Genomic DNA, 23,387 nt, shown 5'->3' with positions numbered 1-23,387 from the left:
CTCTAATAGATGATAATGGTCAGTACTGACCCGCAGGTGCTAGCGCCTTGGGGTCAGTACCACAGACTAGGAGTCCTGTATTCTCTATGGTCAGTACTGACTAATAGCCCTAGCCTCTTGGGATCTACATCTGTTGCCTGTTTGAAGCAATTTCCCCTTTGTTTACCTTTTCTTGGGTGTACTTTAATTGTATAATTCTATATAACTTTTTACTATCCTATATTCTTCCTTTTTACTGGCGCTGATATGACCTAAGCGCTGTAAAACCCTTTTTTTTAATAACAAAAAAAAAAACCCAAACACAACTCACTCCACCCTAACACCGACTATATCCGTAGTTTACCCAAGTTACTTTAACCACATGCCTATTATTACATTTTTTCTGAGACAAATTATAGGCGTTGTATCAAAGCTAATGTTTTTAGTTTTTATATAAGGGTTGAAAACTATCTCTGCACATGCTCATTTTTAATACATTTTTTCCAATTTTGAAAAGTAGCAAAAGTCTCTAGGATTAAGTGAGTTAACAGGTAGGTGGAGACATGACATATGATAAAGTCTGAAACGTAATTATTGGCAGGTCTGAATATCCCAAATTGTTATCGACTCATTGTTGTCATGGAAATACTTTCAAACCAAGATCAAATATTGTCCATAACAACAATGTGAAATTAAGGCCATAATACGCTTCCAACAGTCATGACGTCACTTCCCTCGTTATGAAGCATAGTAACTTAGTAACTGGCTCTAAACTATCGGAACAATGGCGGACGCCCTTCTGAAATATTTCTCCGACGAACATAAAAGCGTATCAAGAGGGGGGATAAACATAAGTCTGATCATGTTTTGGCTTTTACACATTCTGATCACAAGACATGAAATGTTCTAGCCAACATGAAGAATATAAAGTACCGATGTTCTTTGTTTAGTACCATGATAGCCGCCGTTGCTGGGCGACGTGACATCAGACTATTGAATCCAATTGCGTTCAATTACCAGACCTGCAAGTATGCGCATGTGAAGATGAAGCCACAACGCAGAAGTTGAGGAAAATCAAATTCTTAAAATCAAAATAAATCTGAACATAGATACTAATTAATAATAGTAAAATAAAAAAGCGTGGGTATTTTTTTTTTTTTACAATAAGTTTTATTATATTATTATTAATATTCATACTGAATTGTAGCACCATCAGACTTTGGTAGTAGTAATTTCATTTCATTGTAAAATTATTATCATTAAAATATGGATTGCATGCGAGAGCATTCACAGTAATTCTTATTGAACTTGGGTAAGAAAATAGAACAAAGAATAAAAAAAAAAGAAAAAAAAAGAGAAATCAGTGTCATCGGTTTGAGTTTTGAGAAACAAGAAAAATAAGAAAAAGAAGTTAAAAAATAATAATATTAATAATAATAAAGAAATAAAAAAGAACGCACCAATTTCACAAGCAGAGGAGTTGTTCAACAGTGCAAATTTAAAATCGTCCAGAACTCAAGGGTCTAAATCTGTGCTATTTCAATGTCTAAAGCTATTTACGATAAATTCATGTCTAATATATTTTTTAAAATGATAATTATTATTAATAATAATAATAATAATAATAATAATAATAATATTAATAATAATAATAATAATAATAATAATAATAATAATAATAATAATAATAAAAATCATAACCATTTCAAAGCAACATTTTCACGGTGTGAAGTTAAATGTTTAAAACTTAACGAGGTGTAATAAACAGGAAAATAATAAGATTAAACAAGATACATATAATTATCAAAAATAAATAAAATGTAGACAAATATTAACTGGAATTAAAACACAATACTAAAAAAATCATATCGTTCCGATGGTAAACCATTGAATTCTTTAAAATCTTTTTTTTTCTTTCATGTTATGGTGGCTATGGACGTTTCTAATTTCCATTTTATTTTTCCAACTTTTTCATTTTTCATTAAATCTCGCATCAACTAGGTAGGTGCTTCTCAGTCAGATCTTACGGCAAAGGATTAATTTAATAAAAACATATATATAGAATATTTATATATATGTTTACGTTTTTTCGTTTTAATTGATATCAGGTAATTTAAACAAAGGAAAATTGAGAGAGAGAGAGAGAGAAGCACTAATTACCCCCCCCCCCAACCCCCCAAAAAATATTGAACATTTATTGTTTACTAGATATCCTATCTGAAAATGGAAATTAATTTAGAAACACAATTTCAAGAAGTAAAACCCAATTAGAGCAAAAATACCAACAAAAAATTATTTTTTAAAAATAATTAAATAAAAAACAATTTTTTTAAAGCAGCAACAATTTTCAAAAACATACACGAACACAAAAATTAGGTCCAAAGAAAATGATAAGGCCAAAAAAAAAAAAAGAGCACATCCTTGATACGGTCATGTCATTTTCAATGCATATTACCTAAGAGACAGACAACAACTTTGCACGAAGTATTCATCTTTCTGTTTGTTTGTTTTTAAGGGTTTTACGGCGCTTGCAACACATTAAGGTTATATCAGCGCCATTAAAAAGGAAGAAAATGGGATAGTAAAAAGTTCTAGAATTACAATTAAAGCACCCAAGAGAAAGGAAGACAAAGGGGAACTGGGAACAAATAGGGATCAGATGCAGATTCCAAGAGCAAACCATCAATGTACTTAGTTTGAGATCACCTATAAGTCTCATCCGGATACAAGCACAAAATCCAACAAAGAGGAATACACTCAAATGCTTACATTATACATTAAAAATAACAAACATAATACATAACAGAGAGATAATTTACAAGGAAAAAAATATCATCTCCCAAAACAATAACTATGCATTTGACTGTTTCCCTCCCAGCTAGGACTCAGGCCAGGGCCAGGACAAAACCAAGTAATCTCATTCCAAGACAAAGACAGAAAGCAAATTGGAAAACAGACATAGGGGTATAGAAGACACAGTATGTACCTCCCTGCCCACTCTGGGTGACTCATCTTTCTGACAAGAATATTTAACACAGCTAACAAATAATAAAAATTATAGGAATCAAGCCAAAAGAAAAACAAAACATAACAACCCCCTCCCCCCAAAAAAAAAATACTAAAAAAAAAATAAAATAAATAAACCAAAAAATATATATAAACAACAAACAAACATTACTTTTAATAATAAAGATAAAAACACAATAAAATACAATTCAAAAAAAAAAAAATAGGAAACAGAACATACCCTTAGCCAGAATACATTCAACATTTAACAAAATATATATTTACTAAACCTTAAAATATCAAATTACTTAATAATCTCAGTTTAAAACAGTCTATAAAAGCGGTTAATAAGCATTTTTGGTAAATCGAGAGATTAAAATAAAATTGCAACATCTTTATCAAAATAGTAAAAAGGAAACGTATAAACTTTGAATTTCAACGGTGCTAAAATGAAGTTGCGTCCAAACTAAATCAAAAAGCCATCGTGTTGAAATAATCTTTCTTATAAGCTAATCACGGTACAAACTATAACTTTTAAACTTCTAATTGTATAAAAATATCCTGTAAAATTATGTTTACTTTTTGTTATCATACCATATAAAAATAAATGTATATACTAAATGAGTGAATTCATTAGATAACATGGTATAAAGCACACACAAGATGGATGGATGAATAAACAAACGTATGAATGCATGAATCAATCAATGAATGGACGAATGAATAAATGAATGAGTGAATGAATAAATGAACTAATGAAGAAATGAATTAATAAACAAATGACTTTATGACTGAATAAATGACTTAATGAATGCATGAACGAACGAACGAATGAATGAATGAGTGCATGAATGAATGAATGACAGATTTATTGAGTAAAGCGCTGTTGAGAAAGGCATTATGCTGTACATTGCAACAAGGGATCTCATCTTTGATAGATTATCACGGGGTTCAATACAAAATTTAATAAATGTATGTAAAGTTATGACAATACAGGATGTCATCTATGTGATCCACTGTTCCAAACTTGTGTAAAGTAAGACTTTTATCAACCCATTTGCAAAACTATACAAAATCTTAAACGACTGCAATTTTATGTCAAATGTATTAGTACGGGCAATGAATCGATTCTTTAAAAAAAAAAGATAGGGTTGGGGGATCAAAATTGTTCTGTATAAATCCTGTAAATTCTGTATATACCATCGAAAAAAAACAAAAAAAAACTCCGAAAGCTAAAAATCAAAATCTATTTTTTACAGATCGTACGAGTATATGAGTATCTTGCAAACCATTTTTAAAGTAAGAATAATTGTATCACCACTTACACAAATGCGTATTTAGAAAATTTGCTGTGGCATAATGATGGTATACCCATAATGATAGGCAGTGCTAAATGGCTGGCCTGTTGCCAGATTTATTAGCGCACCACTATAGATTTTATTACCACAACCAATTTTGATCGGTGATATCTCTAAAGTTTGGTCTCGATCAATGTTAATATCGACAAAGCAGCTAGTATAGTAATCAAAATAGATGAAAACCTGTTTGTAGTAGCCTATATTTTAAAAAAAATATTGTGCTGGATTATCGACTTGTTTTTATATATAATTTTGGATTTACAAAAAGGAAAAAAAAAATCATCAAATTTTTATTTCATAGATTTGATATGCGAATTTCTCCGTGGTGGTGATACAGACAAAAAATTGTTTTAAGAAGCTGGGCAAGACAAGTGATTCGTCATCACTCTAAAACAGTATGTAGACAAAGTGATAACTGGAATCAAGTTGGATCACATAAGTGACAGTTAAGAACGACAGTTATAATGGTATGCAATAACAAATGACAAATACATAATATATAAAATATTATATATATATATTTATATATAAATATAGCAGGCAAACCATAATATACACAACTAAACCTCAATTCAATTTTTGTTTTTCACAGGGCAATTTACTAATAATGATGATGCAACATAGTCAGGCATGCCAACTGTTATGAAAAAATCGTAGAACTACCAAATTTTGGCTTCAATTTCTGAACTTCATGATCATCTCAAGTCATTAAAACTTTTTAAAATCAAATTTGATTTCAGGCTACATAATTTTTAAGATTTTGAACTTTTATTTAATCCGTGTGAGGATGAATTGTTGAATTTTACAGTTAATCTATAGTGAGTACAATTTGGTTTCTCCTGAAAGTTCTGAATATTTAAATTTTCAATTTGGCAGGCCTGAACGTAGCTGAATCAGACAGGCTATAAAACACAAATAAAATCATACACAAGATGATTCTAGAAGCAATCCTAAGATCTAAAGAGGATATAATATTATTATATTATTCTATAAAAATGGTAGGCAGATCGTGAAATAGACAATAATGTATAGATAATTCGAAGATGACGTCACTCAGGTATTTGTTATTGTTTTTTGCCATCCGCGTTTATGAGTAATGCTCACTGATCTGTATTAACCTGACTATAAACGTTCATGGATACACACAGTTTTGTGTGTTGGTCCGTTATATTTCCGGATGGCAATGTTATGAGCTCCTTAGCCAAGCGCATACTATCTATAGGGAACTATTTTGGTGGACCTCGCACGCCATGCATTGTCGAAAGCTTGAGATCTTAATCTTCCTATTTATTTACAGTACAGGAGTAATGAGTAGGGTTGTTTCTAGCATCCAATCTTCTATTTCCTCTTCTCTCTTATCACCAACGTTGTTGTAGCCACAGATTGGGGAGTGCCTGACTACATCGAAGTCTCTCAACACAAGACAATGTGTTTTTTCAATTGGTATTCTGTATAAGTTGAGGAGTTTGTTTTTTGGGCAATAACAATTGAAAATAGTCATATCATTTATTATGACGGGAATGCCTTGTACTTCTTGTCTCATTTTGTGGATCTGCACAGATGGTAGTTATCCTATTTATCCTATCATCAATCTAAAAGGCTTGACGGCTTGAATAAACTTCTTCTTCTTCTTCTTCGTTCCTCTGATGGACATCTATGGCTGCAGTCCGATATCTGCTATGAAGTCTGTGGTCCGCTTTAGGTCCTCAGCCTCACCATAGACTTGAATAAACAATATCAAGGATTGCGGTAAGCAATACGAGTTGAACCATTAACTTACAAACAGATCAAACACATAAATGGTTGCAAAAAAATATTCACGATTCGAAACATTGTTTATAATATATCGTCATGTTTTTATGATTCTCATTTCAGGAATGACATATCAGTAGCTCCATACAATTTAGTGATGCCAAGAGCTCAACAGGTAACACATGAGCTTAACAGGTAACAAACTGATCATTTATTGATAAATATTATTATCGCTTAACAAAGAAAGAGTTGTAAAAAAAACCAAGCCTGAATTTGTCCTTATATTGTCTTTTCTAAATAAACAACATTATTGAGCGTTGTTATTTTATTAGAAGCCGATCCCTTAATGTTACTCGTGAATAAACCCCTATAAAAATGGTAAAGGAAGCATAGCATTAATAGCAATTATAACCAATTTCAAATTTCCTAGAAAATCGGTTATGCAACTAAATAAAACAATGATACCAAAGCAAGAAAATGCACTAACACTTTTTTAAAAAAACAGAGAGAGAGAAGAGAGATAAGAAATGAAAATGAATAAAGCTTTTAAATAATAATCGAAGCGAGTTTCATTCAAGACGTCTAATAAACACGACAGACCCAATCTCTCATTTATAATTAAGCCTCTCAAATACCAAAATCACACACTTCACATACAATCATACCAATTTATTTAGGCATTTACATATTCCCATCATCACGAAAACAAATTCTTCGAAGACCTTAAGAGGGGGCCTGCTTCTCCATAAAATTTCAGAATCAAAACAAACAACCATTCATGCAAGACTTCATTACAGCTGCTAGAATCAAGCATTCATTTATATTACTCATACAGATTAGATGCTTGGAAGACGAATAAGACAAATAATTCATACAATACACAATCAGCCGTCTGTATAAAGAAAAAACAAGTTATCTTTAAAAATCAAAATAACACTAATTAAAAATCACACTCTATATATATATATATGATATAATATAATATTGTTGCTATATACAAAATACAATAATATGATAAATTTGGGGAGAAAAAAATACAAATAAAATGTTAATGTCAGGCAGTTGAATTGAACAATTACATTGTAAATATAGACAAAACATTTTTTTTTTTTAATTTTTGAGTTTTTAAAATGAAACATCAATAGACGTCTACAGCAAATATGAATGAGTCACAATTTAGCAAGTGATAAGGATGCATAGGATGTAATAATAGTGGGGGTGGGTGGGAGGGAGAATCAATGGGGAGAGGGGGGTTGACTGATAAATGACATAATTTGAATTATCATAAGTGACAAAATTGTTTGTATCCCAAGAAAAAAAAACAAACAAAAAAAAAAACCAACAATTATTTCAACAACAAAACAAATAGAATAAAATAATCAGTTTTTCGAAACACAACAATACAACAGAAGACATGATGTCATCGTAATAATAATAATATATTTAACGGAAGTTGCGATTTTAACGGAAGTTACGTCTCGCTGTGTTTTCTATACATAGCACAATGAAGGAATTGTTACACGTGTATTCATCCTGGTCCAAAAGTTTGTGTTTCATCAGTGAACTTGCTCGTCCCATCATAGTCTTGGAGCGTGAGTGCCAGCGGTCGCACAACTTGTCGCTGAAGTCTCCGTTTGGTTCAGATCCGTGCCAAATGATCTTCTGAGGCCTGGGGGTGGGAGTAAAGTTTTTGGGGGTTTATTTTCTTTCCAGGAATTTTGTACAAAGCATCAAAATGTTTTAAAAAAATATAAATAAATAAAATAATAAAATTCCCTTTATTCATCCCATAGGGGAAATTTGTCTCTAAGGTCTATTCCAAGTGAAGACTGGAATAACCCAGGCGTCAGCCGCAGTGCAGCGCCGCAATTTGAGCTCGAACCCAGGATCTTCAGATCTGAAAGCGAGTGTCATACCACAAAACCACATAGCCGCACTAATTCATAGCATTTGATCAGCGTATAAGCATGACTATGTCATGCTCTATGCGATTTACAGTTACAATCTAGAGAGGACTGATATACACACATTCATTCATGTATACACACACACACACACACACACACACACACACACACACACACACACTCACTTACACACAATTCCGTTTCTTGCTTGATAGAGACTTTAAAAATTATCTTTTTTTGGTAAAAAAAAAAATGGTTTAACCCTCCTCCTTACCAACTTGTAGGAAAATCGTCTCATTCATTACGATACAACCAACATTTTTTTTTACAATCAGATTTCTTTATACATCATAAAATTTGAAGAATTTTTTGTTTTGTTTATAGTAATAAGACCTTAGTGTTGTGTAGTGCTGTGTTGTACAGCTTGTTTTGTTGAACAAAATTATGCAAATCATATACTTATTCCTTCTGCGTTAGAGCATTACATTTTTTTTCTATGTTGAATGGGCATGACGTTTCTGGGAAAATCCGGGAAAATGGTCGGTAAGGATAGGGTTAATTTTTTTTTATTTAAAAGCGTCTAAATAAACAAAACAATAAAGAAAAAGCTTACCATCTCTCGTCAATCATGACGTTTCTCCCATCGAAGGAGTAGATGGGGACTTGAGTGTTGAAGAAAGCACCCGATCCATCGGTCATGGCCTCCCATGAATTAAACAACAATTGGCCCTGGAAACAAGGATGTGGTATCAATGTATTATTTAAATTGGATTTATAATGAATGAATAAATAAATAAATAAATAAATAAATAAATAAATAAATAATAATATATAAATAAATAAATAAATAAATAAATAAATAAATAAATAAATAAATAAATAAATAAATAAATGAGCATGAGAATCAGATTTAGTTTTGGGTTCCGCAGCATTAAATGGACTGAAAAAAATTGCTTGTTACCCTTTTGGATGGGGCACTAGTTTACCGCAAAGTAGTTTCTGTCAACATATGCATTTAATAAATATAACAGATGAAGGGATGAGCAGAAAATTGAATTAACGAATATAAGAGTTTAATATTGAATGAATTAATGAATGAATGAATGAACGAGTGGAGGAATGAATAAATGTTTGAATAAATCAATGAATGAATGAATTAATAGAGCACAGTCTAATTTCTTTCATTGAACTTGTTATATGTCACTTTGTTGTATTATTTTATCAATTCCCAGTAGATCATATTATAGTGAAGTAGTCATGACGTTTGCGAAAATTTCTTATTTCGATAAATTCCCTTTTTTATAAACCTTATTATCATTTCTCACATTGATATATAGGTACAAGGGGAAAGCTGTTTAATATTCAAAAATAACAATAATAATAATAATAATAATAATAATAATAATAATAATAATAATAATAATAATAATAATAATAATAATAATAATAATAAAAATAAAAATAAAAAAAAAATAAAAATAAAAATAATAATAATAAGAAGAAGAAAGAAGAAGAAGAAGAAGAAAGAAGAAGAAGAAAGAAGAAAGAAGAAAGAGAAAGAAGAAAGAAGAAGAAGAAAGAAGAAAGAAGAAAGAAGAAAAGAAGAAAGAAGAAGAAGAAGAAGAAGAAGAAGAAGAAGAAGAAGAAGAAGAAGAAGAAGAAGAAGAAAGAAGAAGAAGAAGATGAAAAGAAGAAGAAAAGAAGAAAGAAGAGAGAGAAGAATGAACAAAAAATGAGTGAATGATCTTAAAAGAACGATCTTGGCATATTTTGTTTGTTTTTAAGTAAAAGTATTCGTTTTTTGATCCTTTTAAACTTAAACTAGAGCTTTTATATAGAGCAATATCCACTTAACGTGCTCAAAGCACTTTACAAAGGGTCCCCGGTCAACAAAAACACTTAACATGCAGGACGAGACATGACGCCTGTTAGGCGATATGACAATTTTTTTTCCGACAGAGACAATGCTGTCAACAGCCAGGTTCTTATTTTACACACCAGTACGGTGAGAGAATGTGAGTAAAGTGCCTTTTCCAAAGACTCGACTATGCGCCGAACGAGGCTCGAACCCAGGACCTTCCGATCCGAAAGCGAGTGCCCTACCATACCAAAAGACCATAGAGCCCCAAATTTAACTCACCTTAGAATTGACGATGGGGATCTGCCTGTCCCTGGAGTAGTAAATGATAGAGTTGAGATTCTGTGTCCTGGATGACAGGAGAGCTCTGTATGTTCCTAGGAGGCGATTCCTTCGGGCTTGTCTGAAGCACTCGTAGTCAGCCCCTCGGATACCTCTCATGGAACCGGCCAGAGGCTTGTCGAGAGCCATCAAATGAAGCTGGAGAAAGGATGTAATATGGTTAACAACATTAAATGGTATCAAATTATATAGGGAATGAGATTAGCGGAAGAGTAGCGTCCCTTGATTGGACGTCACCGGTGGAAAAGTTATTAGAGAGGGAACGTCATGTTGGTTGTGCGCATGCGTCTCTAGTCCTCGCTTCCGGAGACACCTCACCGAAAGCGAGGACGAGAGAGACGCATGCGCAAAACCATGTTGACGTTCTCTGTGTAAGGTGATGTCCAATCAAGGGACGCTACTCTTCCGCTAATCTCATTCCCTGTATGTGAGGTGAAATTTACCTAATGTTTTGTTTATGTATTTAGACGTTTAACAGCACTCTCAACACCTATGTCATTTCAGCACCAGTGAGATGTTTTAAGAAGAAGAAAAAGAAATTTGATGGATCTTCACTTTTTGTTTTCAGTATATTCTGAAGGCAAAGCTGCCATATTTATGGTAAATGTTTCATAATTTTAAAAAAATAATAAATAAATAAATAGATAAATAAATAAAACAAAACAAAAACAAAATGAAAGACAGAAAAAAACATACAATCTATTAATTAAATTAGATTAAATTCCCTTTATTCATCCCATAGGGGAAATTTGTCTCTAGGGTCTATTCCAAGGGAAGGCTGGAATAACCCAGTGTCAGCCGCAATGCAGCGCCGCAAATTGAACTAGGGCGAGGAGACTTGCTCAAGGCCACACAGCGAAGCAGCGGGTGCTTGAACTCGGTACCTGCTCCATAATAATAATTCTAATTTCACCAGTTTCCGGTGTCTGGAGCCATACTGAACAAGAGTCTGGCCTAATGGAGGGTAACTTACATTTAGACCAGGGTACAAAACCAACTCTGGATGAACAAAAAGTCCATCAAAACAGATAGTATAATATTATTATATCGGGCTTATTCACTTTTAAACATCAAGCTCTAATTTGAAAAATATGAAAGTGAAAAATTTGGCAACACCTGACCTGTGAAAGATTAAAATCTGCCTCGACAAGGATGGCACCTCAGATCTTATGATTACCAGTCAGACGTGGGATTTTGTAACAACAGAGGATACCCTATAGTTGGGACTGTTTAATGGCTATATTTTTCTTCATATGAGTGCCTATATATGTACTACTCAAAGTGCTTTACAGTGAGTTCCTAGCCAACGGCAACACTTAAAATGTGGAAAGAGACATGACGCCTGTTTAGCGATATTACATTTTTTTTTCTGACAGAGACAATGCTGTTACGGGCCAAGTTCTCGTTTTACACCTGAGTATGGTGACAAAAGTGAGTGTCATACCACTAGACCACATAGCCGTACTCATAGGTTGAATCTGAGACCATCATCAATGCCCTATGAGGGCGAGGACGAGAGACGCATGCGCACAACCAACATGACGTTCTCTCTATAATAACTTTTCCGCCGGTGACGTCACAGACTATGGGTGACGTCCAATCAAGGGACGCTACTCTTCCGCTAATCTCATTCCCTATAACTTTCATAACGCGCTAAGCCACACCAACAGAAATAAAATTTAAAATATCTTTTAATTATTGAACTCCTTGGAATCACCCGTCAAAATTTGAAGTTTCAAAACAATCACAGGAATAACAGGAAGTGAGGGGAGGGGAGGGGGGGGGGGTGTAGGGAGGAAATCAATAAAATTACGGAGTGCCTATGCTTTATAATTGGATGGTTGGCCTACCGAGGGTCCTGAAATGACGTCAGGTGGAAGAACGTCGGGGGTCGGTGCTGGTGAGGTGGTCTGCATATGTAATAAAAAGGGCCGAGGTCAAATTAAATCATTTACATATAATTTTGTTGTTTCTGATAACATCATATCATTTTGTCCATGAGATTGGAGAGAGAGAGAGAGAGAGAGAGAGAGAGAGAGAGAGAGAGAGAGAGAGAGAGTGAGATTTGGAGTATTTTCAAAACTATATAAATAAATATCGAAATATTGCGTTTGCTATAGCTATCTATATCATTATTCATTTATCATTTTTATAACACTGAGAATTCTCTCATGACTATAATATTACTGTTCTTTTTTTTCTCCTCCGTATTCCCATGTGAATAACAAGATCATCTAGAAGTTAGCACAATTTTCTTCTGTTTTTTTTTTGTTTTGTTTGTTTTTAATCCCCGGAGAAGTTTCCTTGATATCTGTGATCTTGATCAAAGCTACAGGACAAATTGGGAGTTACAACTTTAATAATCCCCCCCCCCCCTCCTGGGTATCAAAATAGCGCACATACTTCAATCTTTTTGTGCAATTATAATTATTTGGCTTGGTGTCCCGATAGCTCAGTTGGTAGAGCACTCGCTTCACATGCAAAGGGACCGGGTGCATCCGAGATTATCTTTTTCCTGATCCCCCTGTCTACCCAGCAGTAAAGGGAAAGCTGGGTCTGTTAGATCTGGCGGAGAGTACTTTGCGATAAACTAGCATCCTATCCAAAGGGTAGCAAGCAATTGCTATAGTCCGTTTCACGCTATAGAAACCGGGATAAACTCCGCATCCATCGGCCTAATGGTTCTGAAGGACTACACTTAATTATTTTGATTAATGAATAAATTATATTTAAGGCTGCAATTTACCTAATGTTTGGTTTTGTATTTAGGGGTTTTACAGCGCGCTCAACAATATTTGGTCATTTCAGGACCAGTAAAAAGGAAGATGATAGGGGAACAGTTTACCTAAGAGAAATTCTTTTATTTATTTATTTATTTTTTTATTTTTTTTGCTAACTGAAATTGGTGACATGTGAACTGCTTTCTCGATCATTTAAGACAATGTGTAACTTAGAAATGAGTAGTTTAAATTATCAATTAATATTGCATAAATTATTAAAGACAAGAAAATGCAATAATAACAACGTTATAAATGAATTATAAACATGATCGCTATGGTAAACAAAAAGAAAATATGAAGAAGAAAAGAAAAGAAAAGTAAAAAACAAACAAACAAACCCGACAACACCAAATGTAAGTATTAAAGAAAAATAAAATTATAATAATGGAAAAAATAAAATTGACAAAACAAGTACGGCCCCGATAATCAATAATATTGACATGGTGTACCAAATTCCCAGTGCAAGTTAAAGGAGACCAAGAATAATGTTAGTTCCAATGTGCAAACAATCCTATGACATTTCTACCATGACCTTTCCAGTATGTGCAGTTAGTAAGCGTGCAAAGCAGTGAAACTGAATTATGATATGGTATATACATGTTATTAATTATATATAAAACAAAGCAGCATTTTTTATAAAGTATATATTATAATAAACTTATAAGTCTTGATAAAACACAATATTATATTTGTGTGACCCACAGCCTCAACATGGTATGATGACGTAGTGACATTGATGCTGTAAGTTGAATTTTTAGTTTAAAATTAATGCTAAACGTGTGTAAGAGATCTTTTATTATAACCCTCAGTCGATTCCTATGTCGTCATCTTTGAATAATAGGCATGTTCAAAAACATTTAACCCTCTCCTTACCAGCCATTTTCAGGATTTGCCCCAAAACTTCAAATCCAACTAACACAAAAATAGATTTTTATTACTGAGACATAATTGCAGTAAAATTCTTGCGATATTATATCTAGTTTCTTAAGCACAACATGCTCTACAACACAATGACATTTTCTTTAATTGTATGATATATAAAAGAAAAATGAATAAGAAAAAGATGGGTTGTATCGTAACGAATGTGACAATTTTCCTATAGTTGGTAAGGAGAGGGTTAAATGAATAGCTACTTCTTTTTTAAAGAATCTAATTTTAGTGAAATTTAACGCTTGATAATCTGGAGTCACAAATTATTATTGTAAACTTGATATCACTACGTGTTACTATAATAATATGTGGGGAGGCGCAGAATAAAATAATATTTAGTTTTACTCATCGGCAGAGACCTAGCATTATATTTCTAAAAAATAAAGAAAAAGAAAACGGTAGGGAGATGAGAATAAATAAGTGTCTAACAACAGAAGGTAAAGAGTGTAGAATAAAAAAGAATGAATATCTCATCAGCTTTTTTTTAAAAAAAAGAACAAAATATTTATTACAGAACGTTTTGGGCTCAAAACCTTTCCTCATTCAACATTGAAAACAATATAAAGTAGGTACATCACGTGAACGCTCTAAACATTCCATGTAAAATACGTAGAATCTTTCTTTTTTTTTTTCTTTCGTTTTTTTTTTTTGGTTTTGTTTAATTGTTTGTTTGTTTGTTTGTTTTTTTTTTGTTTTTTTTTTTTGTTTTTTTTTTTGTTTAAAGATGTGTCTTTTTTGTTCCAATCAGTCGAATCAGCCTATGGCAATTTAGTATTACCTTTAGCGATAAACAATACAACACAAAAAGGCAAAGCTCTTTAGCTACAAAACATAAAATGGTTTAAATGATACAAATTACAAAGACGAATAGAATAAGGCAATAACGATTAAATTTTGGTGAACTTTAGAGCCACATTGGGGCACAGGAAAAACGATAAAGAATAAGAACCAAACTCACAATATAATACGATAACAAATTATTTCATAACGAGACCGTTTCAACTCGTTACAAAAAATTGTAGCATAAATTTAATATAAACTTATGTTAGTTGCAAATTTACAAAGCTAGCGAACTAACTGTATGACTAAAATTAAAATAATGATGAACTCTCTAACTTATGTGTTATATTTAATTGGATCGGGTTAAAGCTAATTACTATTTATATATTATAACAGTCATTTCTATCATTGCGACCACAGGAAACGGAATAACATGATCAAGTGCTAGGGATTGCTGTATTTTTAAGACCCATAGTAAAAGGGATTTATCTAGCTAAAAACGCTTTTCTTGTAATGCCGGAAGCAAGACGTTAGGCTTTTGAAGTTGGACTTAGCATGTCATTATCCGAATTGACAGCTTAACAATTATCATCATCATCATTATCATCATCATCATCATCATTGTCATCATCAACATCATCATCATAATCAACAACATCATTAGTATGTTTTTTTGGGGGGGTTTTTTAGGGGGGAGGGGGGTTGTTGTTTTTCATCATCATCATCATCATCATCATCATCATCATCATCATCATCATCATCATCAAACAACAACACCATCATCAACATCATAACTATTGGGGGGGGGGGTTGTTTTTTGTTTTTTTTTTGTTTGTTTTTTTTGGAGGGGGTGGGGGTGTTAGAAGGGAGTCTCATACATCGACAAGAGTTTGAATCGAATGATTCTTTTCAAGACTTTTACCCATTGTTATGGTTAGATAGTCTTAGATAGTCTTACGTCATCCAACAGTTAATAATAATAATAATAATAATAATAATAATAATAATAATAATAATAATAATAATAATAATAATAATAATAATAATAAAAGTTTACAACAAAACAGACAACCCCACAATATTACAGCATTTGAAACCAGAAATATTGAAAAGTAAAAAAAAAAAATATTAAAAAATAGACAAAGAGAAAGCAAAAGGAAGGACAGTAAATATGATTGGTTAGCTTTCGAAGAACATTTTAGTCAAAGCACAATTAATTGACAACATTATGAGTTGTATATTTACTACTATACACAAGGGGGGGGGGGGATAAATTATCAAATATTAATGGAAAAAAGGTATTAATTAGCAAATATTATTATATTATAATAATAACAATACATAAATATTATTTACTATAACATATATATATGGAATGGAAGGAGAGAGAAGGTAGTAATTGGCCAGGTGGGGGTCGGGGGCGAGGGCTATTTCATTAGGTGTGAGGTGAAGTGACACTTACAGACGGACCAGGTGTAGAGCTCTGCATCGTGGACAAAGGGAGAGATTTGACAACAGTGGAGAGATGAAATTAGAATAGCATGGTTATTGATAAATTATTAATGTGCAATCCTATTTTTAGAAACCATGTGACCCACCTTCCCTAACCAAATTATGATACAATAGTCAAATCAGCTATCTTATTTTTCTCTCTAATTTGCTTCTTTTTTTAATTTTATTTTTTTTGTCTTTCTTTTAAAATGTATATTGACAAATTATGTTATACCGCTTGCAGCCTTTTAAAATGTATTGACAAATTATGTTATACCGCTTGCAACCTTTTAAAATGTATTGACAAATTATGTTATACCGCTTGCAACCTTTTAAAATGTATTGACAAATTATGCTATACGGCTTGCAACCTTTTAAAATGTATTGACAAATTATGTTATACCGCTTGCAACCTTTTAAAATGTATTGACAAATTATGCTATACCGCTTGCAACCTTTTAAAATGTATTGACAAATTATGTTATACCGCGTGCAACCTTTTAAAATGTATTGACAAATTATGCTATACCGCTTGCAACCTTTTAAAATGTATTGACAAATTATATTATACCGCTTGCAACCTTTTAAAATGTATTGACAAATTATGCTATACCGCTTGCAACCTTTTAAAATGTATTGACAAATTATGTTATACCGCTTGCAACCTTTTAAAATGTATTGACAAATTATGTTATACCGCTTGCAACCTTTTAAAATGTATTGACAAATTATGCTATACCGCTTGCAACCTTTTAAAATGTATTGACAAATTATGTTATATCGCTTGCAACCTTTTAAAATGTATTGACAAATTATGTTATACCGCTTGCAACCTTTTAAAATGTATTGACAAATTATGCTATACCGCTTGCAACCTTTTAAAATGTATTGACAAATTATGCTATACGGTTTGACTTGCAGCCTTCAAAATTGAAATTTCGAAATGCAGACATTTACAAACTTGACTCACAAAAATCAAAATGTCAATAGTTTTATTTCAAATCTTTTATCTAAATTTTTGTTTTATTAGTTTTGAAGACCTATGAAACGACACATTCCAGAATAACAACATTTCAGTGACAATTCTATTTTCATGAATATTAGATTAACAGCATATTATTCTTTTCTATAATAACATTATATAAACTCAATGTGTGCTTTATAAAGTAACACAAGGCGATTAAATCTTACCCATCTACATAAGTCAGAATTTTGATGTTATGTTTCAGTGTGCTCTTATACATTATGTGATTTAACTACGTGTAATTTACTGATAACACTAAGACTGTACGGAAGATGTGGTCACATATTAATTGCTGTGAAAAGTGGTATTATATAGGAATGAATAATATAAAATAGAATATTATGAATATACGTACATACGGACAATGAAATATAGACTAATTTCATTAGATATCTATTATTTCGAAACCCTTCAATTTATTAATCCGAATTAATGACGATAAGTATTGAATTGTAAGCTTCAATTTATTAGACGAAGACAGATTCTGTGGACGTTTCCCGTTTCCCCTTTATCAACAAAACAGGACGAATGAAACATTAGGAGACGAATGAGATAATGTGATTGTTAATAACAACGCCACTATCACATCATCTCATTGGTCTTTAGTGTTTCATTCGTCCTGTTTTATTGATAAAGGGGAAACCTGAAACGTCCATAGCATCTATCTTCGTCTAATAAATTGAAGCTTACAATCCAATACTAATCTTTTTTTTTTTTCCTTCGAGCTTCAAGCAGCAACAATTTCATTAATCCGAATTAAAATATTATTACAAAAATAAAATCGTATAACCATACTTCTGACATCTTTTTTCCCCACTTTATTTCTCTCCGTATTTTATCAAAAGTGCAAATCAAAATATTTCAATTGATTTTTTTTTTCAATGTATCGTTTAAGTTCGTTATTACTTCGTTATTACTCTTCGTTATTAAGAACAATAAAGAAACAAAGCCGTTTATCCAGATCTAAGTGCATTTCATCCTAAATACATAAGGACACTTTCATTAGTATAATAGGATAATTATAATAGTCAAATTAAATAGTATAATTCGTTTAATGATAAAAAATACATATGATTTACGTTAACTTAACATCCTTTAAACAAACATTATTAAAATCTTAAAAAGAAAAATAATGTAAATGGTAAAAAAAATAGCTATAATGAGTATATAAAGATAGCGCAATGTAAACAAAATATTCAATGATAAATAGAGACGATATTAGTGGTAAACTATAAAGGGCGGAATCTAAAGCCACAGTTTCTGATTGATTTACAAAACAGGAAAAAGAAACTGATAGAGTCTAGGTCAAAGCAAAAATCTTGTGAAAAGCAAAATGAAAGTAAATTAAATATTAAGGTACATATCGTATAATTTAAAAAAAAATTAAGCTGAAACAAATCACTGTTCGGGAAAGGAAACTTGTAGGCCTCTTATCATTGATAATATCCTGTCATCATCATCATCATCATCATCATCATCATCATCATCATCATCATCATCATCATCACCACCAAAAACATTGAAAACAGAGGACACAACCGACAAATAAAGTTGAAAAATCATTATTAAAATTAAAATCATAAATTCCAGAAGACAAAAATGCACGTTGTCAATTCTCACAGAAAATGACAATTTACAATATTCCTTCAACACATTTGTAAAACTTTTAGTTGTACATATTCATATATTATATTATTTTGCCATGCCAATTATTCTAAAAAGTGTCCCAATATAAGAGCTTAAAAAGCTAGTTAAGCATTATTTATAATGTTTTAATTTAAAGAGCACCATCCCCTTATTCTCTTTATTTCTGAAAGTGAAGGTGATCACACTTTCCGCAAATTGTAGGCATGGATAAAAAATAATCAACAAACTGGTTGCGAAAAAAATACATAACTTATAAATCATAAACAATATTTTTGCATGCACAAAGCTTGAAAATCTGAGCTTTGTCACCTTTTACAATAGGTAACAGTTTGCATCTAGATAACAATAAAATAAATATTAATTTCACAAACAAAAACATGACAGCTCATGAATGTTGAACAACTGGTGAGGAGGACATTTGAGTTAAATATAAATCTGAAACTTTGAATGATCTGTAAAAAAAAAACAATAATCCTAAAAACTTGAGCTTTAATTCTTCTTCTTCTTCTTCAAGTACCAAGTCCGTGCCAGACATCGGTGATCATGGTACGCCATTCATCTCTCTGATCAGATAACCTCAGAAAACTAATATTACTCTTCTCTTTCTTTGTCACCCAGCTGTTCAAACTATTCAAATGTTTTTCTTGGTCTACCTTTACTCTTTTTATTTTCTATCTTTAATATAGCTTTAATATAGCGCAATATACACTAAGCTTGCACAGAGCGCTATACTAGAGGTCCCTGCCTAGCCAACAGCAAAGCTTTACATGCAAGACGAGACATGGCAATATTGCAATTTATTTTCCGACAGAGGCAATGCTGTTAACAGCCAGTCCGGTACTCATTTTACACCGGAGCATGGAATAAAGAGCCGTTTCCAAGGACTCAACGATGACCTGCTGAACGGAGCAGGACTCACAGGACCTTCCGATCCGAAGACCACAGAGCGCCAAACCAAAGATGATAAAGACCCCCGCCACACACACACCAACCACGACAAAAATGCTAGCCTCCCTCGAGCAGGAAACATGATCCTCAAAAAGTTTGTATGAAAATGTCCAAGGTTTGACCCTTTGTCCAAATAATTTTTGAAATAATATTCTGGATCAATTAAACATTGAAGTTTTTTTTCTTTTTGATCTGATTTCTTTAGTACTCTTTATATAAAATGCAACATTGTCACTCTCTCTCTCTCTCTCTCTCTCTCTCTCTCTCTCTCTCTCTCTCTCTCTCTCTCTCTCTCTCTCTCTCTCTCTCTCTCTCTTATTGTTATGAAATAAAAGAAGAAACGAGACTTTTTAGATGAGTTTTTAAGGACTAAACATGTCATTAGAAACGATGTCATCACAGCAATGACAGCAATACATGTTTTGTGAAATTAAAATTTATTTTTCTATTATAGGGTCTAGTGTTGCTTTGCTGGGCTTACTAAGAAAAATGTAACAAAAATGGCAGTTAGCATAATATTATAGTCCGCCACCTCGGATGCAAAGCCACCGCCAGAAAACAAATATCAAATAATATATATATATATATATAATATATATATATATATATATATATATATATATATATATAATTTTTTTTTAAATTAAAAAGACCAAACACCATAGCCCATATATAATAATGTGACACAACAGCGGAATAATGTGTGTACAATACTGCATAGATACATTGAAAAAACATATTTTTTCTTTTCATTATTTTGCCGACAAAAAAAATTAACTTAAACTTCAAAGATTGATCGAGATCAGGGGAAAGGAGTCAAAACAGCTCAGTTGGTAGAGGACTCGTGCTTAACATGAAAATGGACCAGAATTGATTCCGGTGAAGTAAAAAAAAAAAACATGTTTAATTATAAATAAGAAACCGTATCGCCCCCCCCCCCCCCACCTCAATTGGGAAGCTGGGTTTTCTAATGTGTTTCCACAGTCTACGTCAGCCCAAAATAGATTTTAAAAATATGTTTTGTCCGTGTATCTACAGCGACTAGACAGCTGAGGCAGATGAATGAAGCTAAACCACCCAGCAAAAACCAATAATAATAATTATATCCAGAAACCCAGATAGTGTCAACGAAAAAAAAAACTACAGAGAGATAGTGATTTGTTCACTAAAGCTACTGGACATGTTTTAAATCAGTCTTTCTTTTTTTTTTTTGTTTGCCGTAGATTTCAATTGACATAAGATGGCGCACGATGCACTTTTTGATTGTGTGACTCTTATATTAATGTAACTTATCTCTCAGAGCAACAGGTCAGTGTTTTCAATTAGATATTATATATAATATCGCTTTGGTTGGATTTATTTTAGATAGCAAATAAAATAAGATCAGATTATATCCCTGTGGCGCAGTTGTTAGAGAACTTTCACAGTCCCATACTCATTCAACTGCTGTTAGGAGTTAAGTTTCATCACGCAAACTACCCTTGAGTGACGACTGAAAATGAGTTGAAACATTTACAAATTCATGAAGCTTGCCAGAAACATCTATAAAATTTATGTCCTGAAATTCGCATCAATTGATTCTCTCGTTGTGGTGAAACAAAATGAAAAAAAGAAAAGAGATAAGACTTATAAAATGCTGGAAAACGGGGTAAGCTCCGGCTCCATGAGGCTAATGACTCTGAAGGACTACTTTTTTAAAATTAGAAAACGATAAGGAAATTAACCGCCAAAAAAGATCTAATATTAGCTGTAGATTGAAAATATGTCCAAGAGATAACTGCAACTACAAGACAAATTCTACAAGCTGAAAAAAAACATGAATTATAGATACACTAAATAAAAGATATAGAAATTGTGTGACAACATAATAAAAGGCAAATAAATGGTTATAAGCAACAGACAAGATAATAATATGATTATAAGCAAGTGTGATAAAGGATCAATGAATTACCCTTGGTAATAAAAGTGGGCCGTCTTTCTTTTCCTTCTTTACATCTTCTTCTTCCTCTTTCTTTTCTTCTTCCTTGTCTTCTTTCTCTTCACTGTCGTTGTCATAATCAATAAACTTTCCATCGTCGTCATCGTCATCGTCATCATCGAAATCAAATTCAAGCTCCATATTGTCCACGGTTATAATATGCACAGTCCCTGTGGAGTCGACTCGGTAACGCAGCACAACATCATCCTCGTCATAATCGTACCATCCAGCCCTCTTCTGCCTCACCCCACCTCCCTCATGGCCGTGGCTACTCGTCCCGAAAGCACCCGTTTCTGAAGACGTAAATCGCTGACGCCTCCGCTCTTTCAATCGTTCATCCCGCATCCTGCGTGCTTTCTCTCTCAACTCCCTTTCCATCCGCCTTCGCTGTGCAAGCCTCAACTGATCCTCTTCCTCTCCGCTGTTATTGTTCGTAACTCTATCATGTCTATCACGGCCTCTTCTTCTTCCTTCTCTCTGTCTTTCTCTTTCCTCCCTCTCTTTCACTCTTCTCATCTGGCTTTGTCGTCTCTCCTCCTCTTCTCTAGCTTTTCTCACTTCCTCTTCTAACGTTCTTTCCTTTGCCCTGTGTCTTTGTTCTTCCATGAGTTGTTTCCTCTCTTCTTCCATCTTCCTCCTCTCCTCAATCAGCCTCTCCCTCTCAGCCAGCCTCTTCTCTTCCTCCCTCTTCCTCTCTTCCCAAATTCGTCTCCTCTCCGCCTCTTCCTGCCTTCTTCTCTCATCGTAACTTACAGTACCCCATTTCGTCTGATTTTCCGGAGGCTTGCTTCCTCCACCATCTCCATTCCTTCTCCTCTCTTCCTCTACATTCCTTTGTCTCTCCCTCTCCTCCCTCTCTTTTCTATGCCTCTCCCACTCCTCTCGTCTTTTCCTCATTTCTTCCTCCCTCTGCCTATTCCTCTCTGCGAGCAGACGCAAATATTCATTCTCCCGAATCCTTTCCTTCTCATCTTCGTCGCCGCCATCTTTATCAGGGTTTTCCCTTCCAATCTCCACGTCCACACTCGATCCTCCGCCATTGTTTGATATATGAGTCCCCGATTCTTTGCCCGGGTTGATCTCCTTTTCTGGTGTTGTTGAAGTCTTCAATGATAAGATTTCCGAAAAGTTTCGTAGTTATTGATACCACAAGGTGTTGAGTTTTTATGGGTTTTGTTTTCAAAACAGTTTTACAAGCATAATAAAAGGAAAAGAAAGGGGTAAAAAATCATAATGATCCATGCATTTTTGAAGGCAGTCGGAACAGGAATGTAGTTGGCATTCAAATTCATTGGTAGAATTTTTTTAATGGAGAGAGAAAGAGGGGGAGGGGGAGAGAAAATATAAATTGTTACTTTTTATAAAGAATGACATTATTTGTAGAATTTCACTATAAGTTTGAGCATAACAATCAATCCAATATCATTTCATTTTGTATATAAACACGTCATTTGTGACCCACCATCACAAAGCGGTTTTATGTCGGGATGAACTAGGTAGGGGAATTAAATTTAAATCTCCCTCTATGAAATTTCGAGTTAATCTATCTTCGTTTTGGCGAAGAATAAATACAGTAGTATTACAGCCGACTCCGCTTAATCGCACAC

General features: G+C 33.0%; 1 protein-coding gene across 1 annotated transcript in view; it reads right to left on the bottom strand.

Annotated features, from left to right (window-relative positions):
• Positions 1 to 7,419: 7,419 nt before the first annotated feature.
• Positions 7,420 to 23,387, bottom strand: part of LOC144959110 (uncharacterized) — a 130,523-nt gene continuing 114,555 nt past the window's right edge. Inside the window, 6 exon segments of the mRNA XM_078891532.1 lie at positions 7,420 to 7,764; positions 8,616 to 8,731; positions 10,143 to 10,340; positions 12,053 to 12,112; positions 16,155 to 16,175; positions 21,754 to 22,884. Of these exon segments, the coding sequence (XP_078747658.1) occupies positions 7,557 to 7,764; positions 8,616 to 8,731; positions 10,143 to 10,340; positions 12,053 to 12,112; positions 16,155 to 16,175; positions 21,754 to 22,884 (1,734 nt within the window). The 3' untranslated portion in view covers positions 7,420 to 7,556.

Source organism: Berghia stephanieae, chromosome 13, assembly GCF_034508935.2.
Source record: "Berghia stephanieae isolate SIO BIC M18660-M18661 chromosome 13, UCSD_Bste_1.3, whole genome shotgun sequence".
NCBI classification, from domain to species: domain Eukaryota; kingdom Metazoa; phylum Mollusca; class Gastropoda; order Nudibranchia; family Aeolidiidae; genus Berghia; species Berghia stephanieae.
Note: the sequence above shows the minus strand (reverse complement) of the source record. Positions and strands in the feature narration are given on the sequence as shown.